Source organism: Thamnophis elegans, chromosome 15 (assembly GCF_009769535.1).
Source record: "Thamnophis elegans isolate rThaEle1 chromosome 15, rThaEle1.pri, whole genome shotgun sequence".
Taxonomy (NCBI): domain Eukaryota; kingdom Metazoa; phylum Chordata; class Lepidosauria; order Squamata; family Colubridae; genus Thamnophis; species Thamnophis elegans.
In genome coordinates this window covers 24,765,310-24,778,406 of record NC_045555.1, presented here as the reverse complement: position 1 = coordinate 24,778,406, position 13,097 = coordinate 24,765,310, and the positions used below count along the sequence as shown (strand labels likewise).

General features: G+C 42.6%; 1 protein-coding gene across 2 annotated transcripts in view; it reads left to right on the top strand.

The window, feature by feature from the left end:
- The window catches only part of VCL (vinculin), a 95,898-nt gene that overhangs the window by 26,168 nt on the left and 56,633 nt on the right, over positions 1 to 13,097 (top strand). For both annotated transcript variants that reach the window (XM_032231889.1, XM_032231888.1), the window contains exon 2: positions 4,479 to 4,549. In XM_032231889.1, the coding sequence (XP_032087780.1) occupies positions 4,479 to 4,549 (71 nt within the window). The remainder of the gene's footprint in view (positions 1 to 4,478; positions 4,550 to 13,097) is intronic.

Below are 13,097 nucleotides of genomic sequence, written 5' to 3'. Positions count from 1 at the left end.
TCCAGATTGCTGGGGCAATATGCTGGGTCTGTAAACCACTTAGAGGACTGTAAAGCACTGTGACGTGGTATAGTACTTGTACTTGTACTTGACGCCTCTTCACCCATCGTGGGTATAGGCGACTTCCATGGAAATTTGACGCCTACGGCGATCCATGGAAGCTGTTTCGGCTGGATATACCCAAGGGGACGCCAGTCCCAAGGGTCGACAGAGCCCGATTGGTGGGAACGGGGGGCACCACGTGAAGGCCTGGTTGTCGTTTGATAGTTGAGAGGCTTTGCAATAAGCGTTGCATTGTATATATTGCGCATCAACTATCCTTGCCCGCCCGTGACGTGGTATAGACTCTAAGTGCTGTTGCTATTGATTCAGCGTTACATCCTTCCAAGGCCAGTAAAATGAGGAGCCAGATTGTTTCGGGCAGGGGTGTCAAACTTGATTTCATTGAGGGCTGCATCAGGGTTGTGTTTGACCTTGGAGGGGCTGGGGGGGCATGGCCAGGATGGGCATGGCCAGCTGGACAACACTCATGTCGGGGGCGCCTATGGTGGTCTCGGTGAACTGCCAGAGAAAATGGGCTCCTGAGCTCCGTTTTTGGCTGCAACGACTTCCTGCAACCCTCTGCCAGTGAAAACAGAGCTCAGAAGGGTTGTCCTGCACTCCATTTTCTCTGACAGAGGCACCACAGGCCAATCCTTTGCTGTTTCCATTGCAGCTCCATGGGCCAGATCTAAGCACCCCAAGGGCTGGATCTGGCCCTTGGGCCTTGAGTTTGACATCCCTGGTTTAGGACAAGAGGCCAACTCTGTAAACTGCTTAGAGAGGACTGTAAAGCACTGTGAAGTGGTATATAAGTCTAAGTATTATTGACTCAGCCTTCCATCCTTTGGAGATTGGTAAAATGAGAACCCAGATTGTTGGGGACCATAGGCTGACTTGTAAACCACTTAGAGAGGGCTCTAAAGCACTGTAAAGTGGTATATAAGTCTAAGTGCTATTGCTATTGACGTAGCCCTTCCATCCTTAGAGAGGGCTGTAAAGCAGCGTGAAGCAGTATATGGGTCTCAATGGAATTGCTATTGCTGGAAACCAGAAGTAAATGCCGGAAGCCGGGGGGTGGGGGGAGAATGCCAAAAATCATAGTTGTGAGACTGCAGGATGATGCAAACAGCCATAAATGGGAGCTGGTTGCCAAGCATCCAAAATATGATTATGTGTGTGATTGTGTAGGTGGGTTTGGACTCCCTTCCAAGTTTTTTATTCTGTATTCTACATTCTATACTGTGTGGTCATCACAACTTTGAACTAAGCAACCCTGTTGTTAAGGAAGGGCTACTGAAATCTGATTCTGGAAAAAATTGCCTATGAACTGGTGTCTCATGTCCAGATCTAGCATCTCTGGGGAAGATGGAGAAAAAAAGCTGAATTAACATTTTGGCGAGCTGTTTCTGGTCAGCTTTATGAGGCCTGGGTGAGGAAGTCCCGTGTCATTAATCTGCAGAAAGAAACTTCTCTCTAGGTCAGTGATGGTGATGTCAGGTTTCCCAAAAAATACCCTAATTGATTCGTGAGTCCTGAGCCAAATTTCAAAAGAAAACTAGTCATTTATTAGGAGTATTTATTTTGGCAAGACCTTTTTGCAGTCAGATCTGAGCCTCATTTGAATTATAGCTGAACTTTACCTCTGTTTCTTCTCTCCCCTCTGTCTGTGTCATAAATCACATTCCCCAGTGAGGTGCACCCCTCTCAAGTCTGCTGCGGTAATCTGAGATCTGACTCTAGCCGAAGGTATGTGTGGAATGCACTCCCCCCCTCACTTTCCTCACCATGGCAACTTTAGGAGTTGACAGGCGAACCTTTTCGGCACTGACTGCCAAACTGGTGTGGGTGTGTGCCAAAAACTCGAAGAGCAGGTGGCTGGTGCACATGTGCAAACCAGCCATCTGGTCTTCAGGTTTCTGGCACATGCATGCACACCAGCCAGCTGGTCTTCGCGTTTTCTGGAACACCGGAAACCTGAAGGAAACCAGAAGACCAGCTGGGGATGGCATGCATGCCCACAAAGAAAGCTCTGTGTGCCACCTCTGGCACATGTGTCATAGGTTCACCATCACAGCTCTAAAACCAGTCTGTTCTGTGAAGATGAATAGTTGACTTCAAACAAAATTAAGCTAAAGTATGAACAACTGAATTCTTAACCCTCCTTTTAGCGTTGGTCACATTGTTTACATTGTAAATTGTTCAGCGCAAAGATCTTTGTGGTCCTTCTCATCCTCCCTCAAGCCCTAGTTTGTTCACGTGTCAGTATGCAGATAGTCCTCGACTTACAGCCATTCATTTAATGACCATTCATTGTTCTAACCTGGCTCCAAAACATGACAAACCCTCTGTAGTTACCTAATTGTTCCCTTTATTAGGAGCGCCAGTAGCCTTGGCAAAAAGTTTCTCTCCAGATTAGGACAGTGAGGAGGTTGGGGAGGAAGAAGGGCCAGTCCTGGAGTCTGGGGAAGGCTCGGATGTGGGCTCTGCATCAGAGGCAGAGAGGGGGCCAGAACCATCTGACAGCTGCCTTCGGAGTTGGAGATCAGTGAGGCAGAAGAACAGCTGGAGCCTGTTCCCAGTGTGCACAGAAGGGAACAGCTAAAGAACGGGTCAACTTGGGAGTAAGGCCACAGGTGGACATGAATGGCCCCTCCGAGAGGAAATAAAAGAGGAGCTAAATGGGAATGGAGTTTGCAGGAAACAATTAGTTCACTTTATTGGTTCGTGACTCTCTGAGACTCTTGCCAAGTTTTGCAGCTATCGGCCTGACAGCTCTCCAAGCCAGATAAGGTCTGTGACTGTAAATCCCCCCCCTTGAAAGACGTTGCTGGATGTGAATGAGCAGAATTCACAGTCAATTAATAAAAGGGGCTTTTGTTGGGACAACGAGTTTGCTTCATGCTCTTGGGAAGCCTCAGTCAGAACAAATATATAAAAAGCATACAACCACAAAAATTGAAGTTGCTAGGAAGCAGTAATTTAAAATAATCCATAGTTTACAATACTTTATTTGGACGGTCATTCAATTATACAGAATCTAATCGTATAAAATCTAGTGGATTATATGATGGTCTGGTTTCAATTTTGTGATGTACTCGGATACAGACCATATCTGAGAGATTGTCTCTGAGATAGAAATTGCTAATCGCATTACTGAGGCAGAAGGTCAGTCATTTTCTGCTCTAACATTTAGATATGGCTCATCAGTGCAACTTGGAGGATAAATTTCTTCAGGAAATGGTTACAGTTTCCATATTTATGGAAACATACTTTGTAAAATTGTTGATCGATGGGATGAGAAGGCATTGTGGTTTCTCGTTACATATACATGTAGAAGCTGTTAGGAATATATATTATAATATAGCTCTTTGTGCAAGTATTGTAGGTTACAAGTAGTAACCTACAAGTAGTATTGTAATTTACAAGTGATCCTTAACATATGACCACAGTGGACTCTGGGATTCATTGTGATCATAAATCATGTGACTGGATTCAATTTTATCACCAATTTTACAATGGTCATAAAACAGGTCATCATGATTGTGAAGTGAACCCCATGGCCATTGAGCAAATCCATTCTACCTAATGGGCATTTTACTGGCAAAAAATGTTGGAAATCGGCAAAAACATCTCAAATCGCATCCATGTGACCCCAGAACATTGCAATAGATTGTAAATGTGAGCTGGTTACTACACACGATGCAAGACGGGGCTATGGCAATAGTAACTTCAAGGATCAGTCGTGAATAACTTTTCAAGGGTCAGATATAACTATGAACGGTTGTTAAACTGTTCACCGGTTGTTTAAGGTTGTTTAAGGTTGTTTACAGGACTTCCTATAATAGCGTCCCCATATTCCTGCTTTTGGATTGAACAGGGGTGCTTTAAAGACTGCTGTGAACTATGTTGGTTTGTTTGTCCAAACAAAAAGTGATAGTTGATTAATCATCATGGCTGCTGTTTGTACTTATTTATTTTTGTGGACGTTTTTATTGTTTCAACGTATTTTTATATTTATTTAATTGTTTGATAATTTTAGAATTGAAAGCTGCCCATGGCAGTTGGTGGATTTGGATGGCTAGAGATAATCTAAGACTGAAATAAAGAAAAAAGGAGAGCGAGAGAGAGAAAGAGAGATGGAGGGAGAGAAAAAAAAAGAAAGAAAAAAGAGAAAGAGAGAAGGAAAGAAGCGAAAGAAAGAGAAAGAAAGAGAGACAGAGAGAGCAAAAGAGAAAGAGAGAAAAGAAAGAAAAATATAGAAATACTTTTAATAATACTAGTAAGACAGCAGTTGTCTTCCACCACTACCCCATTTGTCTATTTGGCAGAATTCTGCGATACTATCTGAATCTTGGATATTGGAAAGACTATTTTTGAGTGTACTAAATGTGGCTTGTATTGATGGTAATGACAAAAATGCCTCTCTTCTCATGCAGGTGGGAAGAGATACCGTTCAGACAACCGAAGACCAGATTTTGAAGAGAGATATGCCACCAGCATTCATCAAGTAAGTAGAGTTCCATCCTTTTAAGAGACAACCTCCTTGAGAATGAAAGCTCTTCACGTTACAATTTTAGATAAATTGCCAGGTACTTGATTAATTCAGAGTAGAGCACAGAGGATGGTCGTTGCTGTCCAGAGCCAGTCAAGCTTTCACCAGTCCAAACCATGGTTGCTCAGGTAAGAGCAGAGGAGACAGCATGGCTGGGATCCTGCTTCAGGATCCTCTAGATTTCAGGACGAGAGTGGGGGATAGACATGTGAAACCTGACACATGTTCAGGACCAAGGAGAGGGATCTGGTAGCCAAGTTGCAGGGAAAGAGCTTGTCTAGTACAAGGGTCTGTAACCTAGGCAACTTTAAGACTTGTGGACTTCAGCTCCCAGAATTCCTCAGCCAGCAAGCCAAAGTTGGGAAGGTTGAGAAAGACTGGTCTATAGCAGTTGTCAAAACCTTCTTTGTGCAGCACACCAACACAGCTGGAAATAGGATACTTTTATATTTGTAAATACAGAATGGACCAAATGTTAAAAAAGCAGGGTGGCTACAATGTTTAACTTGATATCTTAGCATGTATGGCATAATTTTTATTTATGTAGTTTTAATTTGTGATATATATATATATAAGTATATATAAGTATACATTATATATGTGTGTGTGTGTATAATAAAAAAATATTGTTTGTGCAGGAAAGTGTTTCTCCCTTGGGTTCGGCTTTTAAGTTTGCAAAAAGGCTGCGGCCTACCTTGTTCTGGTGAGGGACCGCAGGGAAAGGAATGCAGGTGGAAAAAGAGAAGTTGTTGGTAATATTATATATATTATATAATACACACACACGCATGCATATACATACATATACACTTTTGTGTTTGTGTGTGTGTGTGTTCCAATATAACTCTGGAACACCTCGAGCAATTTCAACCAAACTTGGTACACAGATAACCTTCTCTCTGGAAAAAAATATTGTGGGGGTAAGACACCCCTGACACTCCTCGGGGTATGTGTTCTATTAAGATACAGCCTGTTGTGCCGTAAAATGGCTTCTACTGTACTACTGTGCAGCACAGTGGAGTTGCCACGGTAACAGCTTCACAGTACTTCACAGGAGTGTTCCCCTCGTGAGGAGGAAAATCCAACATTAGAAATTACGTTTGATCCGAACATTTCCCCCCTATAAATAAATACCTGGGCAACACCAGGTTATCAGATAGTTCTAGATAAAATCAAAGTCCACTTCTTGGCGTCAGGTGTAATAACATCTTCTTAGGATTTATGAGAGAAGCAGTAGATTCAGAGTCCAGGATCTCATTTACAATGGACCTGTGATTTATTCCATTTTATTGAGTGTTTTTAGGCCACAATTTTAACCTTTCATTCTTTTGTCCATCCACTGTTGGCATTCTCTCTCTAACACATCAGTTTCTTCTATAGATAGGATGGAGGAGACAGTGGTAATATTTCATCCATTCTTTTTCCCTACCTTTGTCCTTGGCGTGACTTGGATTTCATTTCATGGCATGCCTGGAATTTAATGGCTCCTTTAATTAACTTCATGCATCAGTTCTGATTATAATGTATTCCTCCTCAGAGATCTTGATGGTGCATTATTAATCACTTTCATGATAATGGAATCCTATCATTGATAATACCAAATGCTAATCTTTTGTTGAAAAGAATCATTGCTAAAAGTTTTCTTTGTAAAGCATGCTTAATTCTCTTTGGAATTAAGCCTTCTGTCTGACTAAATTGCTGGAAAGGCATTCAATCAGGGTCCACTTTTGTGATGTTTTATTTGAAAAATCCCCTACCATAATCAGAATTCTCTGTTGACTACAATGTACCATGATTAGATACAAGCTTTCGTTTGAAATTCTGAATTTATAGCTGAAAATGAGTGAGACTAATGTATGCTGAAATATTTACAAGGAATTTCATTTTTCCATTTGGGGCCAAGGGCCTGAAAAGTACCCCTGGCTTTAGAAGATGGTGGTTCAACATCTTGAAGCCTCATTATGAGGCTGCATTGTCATAGTCTGGAGAAAGAGCCAGCTGGTCTGCCTGCTGGCCCTCATCACTGGTCCAAGGCATCCATCGAGATGTACCATTTGACATGTCTGCATGAGCTGAAGAATAGGGAGGGGAAATGGAGATAGAGGGGGTTCTGTAGGCAAAACAAAATATTTTCTATTGGGAACCAAGGACGTTCTCACACCTGGTTGGAGGAAGGCGGCTACTCAGCTGCCAATCTGCACTGTGACTGATTGTGTTGAGTTGAGTTGAGTTTATTATATTTCTATGCCGCCCTATTCCCCGGAGGGGACTCAGGGCGGCTCACAACCAAGTCAAGGGGGGGGGGGTTTACAAATAAGAAAAAAGAACACGAACAAAACAATACTACAATTTAAAACACTCAACAACCATACCATTCGAGAGGGGACAAAAAACTCATTAGCCCCGGGCCTGTCGGAACAGCCAGGTTTTAAGGGCTTTGCGGAAGGCCTGGAGGGTGGCGAGGGTCCGAATCTCCATGGGGAGCTCGTTCCAAAGGGCCGGAGCAGCCACAGAGAAGGCCCTCCTCCGAGTGGTCGCCAGATTGTTTTGACAAAGTAGAAAAACTTTTAATTAGGTGAAAACCATGGCGACTTCAGAGTCGGTTTTCACCAGATATGTGCCAATATGATGTTTCCAATAAAGCTATTCTTTGATGAATCTACCTGCCTCGGAGTTTTGCTTGCTATGGGTCGATTACTTGTAAAACCCTGACAATCACCTTCAATTCTGTGAACCGCAGAGAAGGATGTGATCCATGAGAGATCTTGCAAAGGTGTGATTGGATGCAAAGCCCTGGTAGCTTCTTGTTCCATGTGGCCACCAGGCTTTCCGATGGTCCATGCAGCAGACTGACAGGAACAATCAACCAAGGTCCAGTGGTTTCTGAGGCTGGACCAATGTAACAGGTTTGCAGTGGATTGAGAGTGGCTGAAGTTCTGTATTTTTTTGGGGTGGGGGGAATTGGAAAGGTTACAGATTCTTTTGGCACAAATTGCTTTAAGGGGTATTTATAAGAACCGTGGCTCATCTTTAAAGTAAGCCAAGTGAATCTAATATTTTGCTAAATTTGGCTTGCAAATATGATGTTGCTTTCCCATCTATGTTACATCTTAGCCTGCACATTGAGCACTCCACTGTTAGTAAAGGTCATCTGTCCAGAATATCTGTTCTGTTCACTATATTCATAGATTTATAATCAGGTTGGCCCTGGCTCTAACAAAACATGGTCCTTGGCTTTATTCCTCTGAATTTTCTCTAGCATTGCAATGGTGCATCTGTTGCCTATCAAAATGCTCAGTTTAGGGTGGCAGGAATTGGATTATGTTTGGATCATTGCCTGTGAAAATTAGCTTTGAATAAATAGAGTTTAATGATATCACAGGCATTCTTTAAATAGAAGCAGATGGATGATTTTTCATATTAGGTACCATATTTTTCAGAGTATCAGATGCACCTCTTTCCCCCAAAAAAGAAGGTGAAAATCTGGGTGTGCCTTATACACTGATTACAGCATTTTTGCCCTCCCAAAACCTTGCCCCCTTCAGAAAAATGGATGTGCAGAGGGTTTGGGAGGCCTGCAAAGGGGAGGGCAAAAACGAGTGAAAAATGAGTCATTTTTTGCTCATTTTTGTCCCCACAGCCCCCAGGAGCACTTTGTAGGCATCTTCAGCTCTCTGCATGCCCCATTTTTCACACAAAATTAGGCGTGCAGAGGGTTTGGGAGGCTTGCAGAGTGCAAAAACTTTTTTAAAAATTTACCTCTTCAAAATCTTGGTGCATCTTATACTCTGGTGAGTCTTATATTCCGAAAAATATGGTAGTTAGAATTTTTTTTCAAGCAAGCATTTGTTGGCTTAAGATGACTAACAATCATGGTTAACACACAGGCAAGCACACACACACACTCTCTCTCCTCCCCCCCTCTCTCTAACACACACAATTCCAGCAATAACAAATTCCAAACTTGTATGAGTCAAACTGCTGACAATGTTCTGTGCGAAGATTCAGTCCAAATAAGGCAGGAGATAAGTGTTCTTTCTAAAACAACAGGTGGGGAAAATGCTTTGAGGAATGTAATGTTTTCAAACCTAAATGAAGCAGCAGATGATTTTGAAGACATTGAAGCCTATTTGCAAGGAGTGCCTCTTGTGTTTTCTGTCCTGCCTCAAATCTCAGTGTGACAATCAGAGTACTGAAGGTTGATCAAACCACTCTGAAGGTAATCCTCCATTTATTACCATATTTGGGACCAGAATCTTGGTTGTTAAGAGAAGCAACAACTATAGGAGATACTCGTGGAACTGCTTCACTCAACAATTGCTATCCCGGCACCCCCAGTTGCAGTCGTTAAACAATCTCTTGGGTGGTTAAGTGGACGAAGTGAAGAGCTGCCTGATGGGTTTAGTGGTTCTTCTCTGTGCACAGAAAGGAACGGCTCTGAAAGACTGCAGGATCTGAGTAATCTTTCTCCACCATGTTGAAGGAGTTGGTCTTCCCTTCATGAGTGGAAAAGAATTGCTCCATTTCCTAGTTCCGTTCTGGCAACCTTTTGGATGAGTTCCTTCATGGGGCTGCAGAAGCAAAGCTCAGATCTCCAGGGATATTCGACAGGCAGCTCTTGTGCTTGTGAAGGAGTGAGTGCCTGTGATGTGTGTGGCAGGGAGTTTCAGCTGTGTGGCAGGTGGCAGCAGCTTGCAGCCTTTCTGCTGGCTTCCCCATTGACTTTCTGGGGAAAGCTGCAGAGAAGACTGCAGGTGGTGATCACATGATCACAGGGCACTTGGCAACTTGTTATAAGCGTGAACAGGTTGCCAAGCACCTAAATCAGGTCGGCAACCTGCGGCTCTGGAGTCGCATGTGGCTCCTTCATCCCTCTGCTGCAACTCCCTGTCACCGGTCGGCTCCATAATTGATAGGGCTTTCAGTTAAGTCAGATAGAGGAAAAAGGATGCTGCAAAGGAGACAGTATGGTGGGGGAACCGGACTTCCGGTCGTCAGAGGAAAAAGGACTGCACACTAGGAGGAGACTCTATGGTGGGGGAACCAGACTTCCAGTTGGCTCCAGAATTGACTGGATGTGTGTGTGTGTTCCAGTTAGGATCTTTGTGGCTCTTTGAATGTTTAAGATTGCCGACTCCTCAGCTACATAGCAATTGTGTGACCACAGGGGAGGGGAGAGGGCACAACATTTTACAATAGACAGAAATGCTATCTGAGGCTGTTGAAACAGTGGTTAAATAAGGACTCGGTTTTAAAATTTGAATTTACTTGATCTTGTGGCAGATTTTTCCACTTTTTCCACGCTAATCAATTTTTCTGGATTTTTATGTATCAGTAGAAAATTCCCAGATTGGCTGTTCGTATTTATTTACAGGAACCTTCTTTGTTTGTTTTCAGAAATACTGTCCTTTCCCCCCACCCACCCCCGACCTTACAATAGATTACAATAAATGATTTTCAGTAAAAATCTGCATGATGCTATTTGGCTAGATGGGATCACTCCAGCGGTGAAATTCAAATATTTTATTACTGGTTCTGTGGCCGTGGCATGGTGTGGCTTGGTGGCCGTGGCAGGGGAAGGATACTACAAAATCTCAATTCCCACCACACTCTGGGACCAGCCAGAGGTGGCATTTGCCAGTTCTCTGAAGTACCCAAAATTTCCACTGCCGGTTCTCCGAACTACTCAAAATTTCAGCTGCTGGTTCTCCAAACTAGTCAAAATTTAAGCTGCCGGTTCTCCGAACTAGTCAAAATTTCTGCTGCTGGTTCTCTGGAACCTGTCAGAACTTTCTAGATTTCACCCCTGGATCATTCTTTGTATCTGTTTTTCTTTTATTTTTTAAAAATATTTCTTAAAAAACTTGGAAAGCTGCGTGCTACTAGATGAAATACTGAGGTCATATTTCCGTCCCATTTTGTTTTTTAGAAAGCGTCTAAACCCAAATTGGGAATCAGAGTCATTTTCAGATAGTAAAAATAGGAAGGAGATTCCAGTCCAGCATTTTATTTAGAAGGCTTCTCGGTTAGCCAGGACAAAATAACAGAAAAGCAACAGGAGGGTGGTGTGTGGGTGGGCTGGCCTCTTCGAAAACATAAGATCATAATGAAATGTGTGTTGTACGTTTTGCCTGTTTCTTAAAAAAAGGTAGTTGTCAGAAGGTTTGTTTGCAGCTTGTGTGAGGTGTGTTATATTGAAACTCAACACTTTCCCTGCTGTGAAATGAATATTTTGTTCTGTTCTTTGGAAAATGATAGAATAGAATAGAATAGAATAGAATAGAATAGAATAGAATAGAATAGAATAGAATACTTTATTGGCCATGTGTGATTGGACACACAAGGAATTTGTCTTTGGTTCATATGCTCTCAGTGTACATAAAGAAAAATAAAATAGAATACATTCATCAGGAATCATAAGGTACAACATTTAGTGATAGTCATAGGTTACTAATAAGCAATCAAATCATACTAGGAAACAAAACAATATAAATTGTAAAGATATAAGCAACATGATTATAGTCATAAGTGGGAAGAGATGGGTACTAGGAAGTATGAGAAGAATAATAGTAATACAGGCTTAGTAAATAATTTGATAGTGTTGTGGGAATTAGTTGTTTAGTACAGTGATGGCGTTCAGGGAAAAACTGTCCTTGTGTCTTGTTGTTCTGGTGGGCAGTGCTCTATAGTGTCATTTTGAGGGTAGAAGTTGAAACAATTTATGTCTAGGATGTGAGGGGTCTGTAGATATTTTCACGTCCCTCTTTTTGACTCGTGTACAGGTCCTCAATGGAAGGCAGGTTGATAGCAATTGTTTTTTCTGTAGTTATAATTATCCGTTGAAGTCTATGTTTATCTTGTTTGGTTGCAGAGCCAAACCAGACAATTATAGAGGTGCAGATGACAGACTCAATCATTCCTCTGAAGAACAGAATCAGCAGCTCCATGGGCAGTTTGAGCTTTCTGAGTTGATGCAGAAAGAACATTCTTTGTTGTGCTTTTATGATGACGTTTTTGATGTTAGGTGTCCATTTTAAGTCTTCAGATATGATAGAAATTTGAAGATCTCTACTGTTGATACTGTGTTGTCTAGTATTGTAAGAGGTGGTAGTATAGGAGGGTTTCTCCTAAAATCTACCAACATTTCTACAGTTTTGAGTATTTAGTTTGTTTGTGGCTTGTGTGAGGTGTGTTTGTGACAAAATATTTGTTTGCGGCTTGTGTGAGGTGAGTTATTTTGAACCTCAACAGTTTCCCTTCTGTGAAATGAATATTTTGTCCTGTTCTTGAGGGGATGGTGTGAGACTTGGAATATTATCCTGGTAAACCCACCCTTGAGGATAAACTGCTTTCTCTTTGTGAAATGAGCACTGGCATTGAAAGCTGGGCTCAGAAAAATCATCTTAAATTTGAGGGCTCAAAACCCACCGCAGAATGATCTATTTGATTGATCTACTCTTTTAACCTATCAATTCCTCCTCCTGGGAAAATTGGTGTTTGTGATTGATTTCATCTACAGGGAAAGTCATTTTGTGGACAGATCCATTGCCGAAATTCCAAATATATCTGGCAGCTCCAAATTGTGGTGTAACTTTGCATGAAATAATAATTATGCTGCACAAGCAAGAGACTTTCAAGGAGGGATACAGGTTGTCCCTGAATTGTGGCTATAATTGAGCTCAGAATCATAGTCAAAAGTTGCACCAAGTTACCATATGACCATGTCTGACTTTACAACTGTTTTTGTGGCTGTCATTAAGCGAACATGGTTGTTGTAAAGCAAATGTCATTTTTACAAGTCATTAAGAAAGACTAATGTCCATAAAGCAGCAGTCCCCAACTGGTGGTCTGTGAGAAAATTTTGGTGGTCTGCAGAAAAATTATTTGCATTTTTTATATTGCACTAAATCAGGGGTCCTCAAATTATGGCCCCTGGGATGGATACGTGCAATGAGCTGCTGAGAGTCTCCCCCTTTGGGGTCTTTTTGTGTGGATCAGAGGGGGGCAGAAATTCCGACTTGGGGTCTGCTTCAGCTTCCTGGTGCGGGGCTTTGGGCAAAGGCTAGAGGGAAGCTCCGCTGGTGGCGAAGAGCTAGAGGGCTTTGTTCCTGTAGGACTGCATCATGGCCTGGAACTGGCTGACCATCTCAGCCCACTGAGCCTCCAGGTGTTGGTACCTGACCTTGCACTCCTGCAGGTCTTCCCTATGCTTGGAAAACCTATGGTTGTAGTCCTCAGTGAGGGACTTCTACTGAGCCTCCTTCTCAGTCAGATCCAATTTGAACTGAGCCAGCTTTTTTGACAACTCTTTCTCCTGGTGGATGCTTAGTTCCAGAAACTGCTTCCTCTTGGGGCCCTCTGGAACCTGGGCAGGGAGGAGGGAGTGGCTGGGAGGGGAGGAGCAAGTAGAGACTGCCGAGGCGCCCCTCAATGTGAGTGACATCGAGTTGGCCATACTCACCCATGACCACCTAGCCATGCCCACCCAGCTGGTCATTAGCCA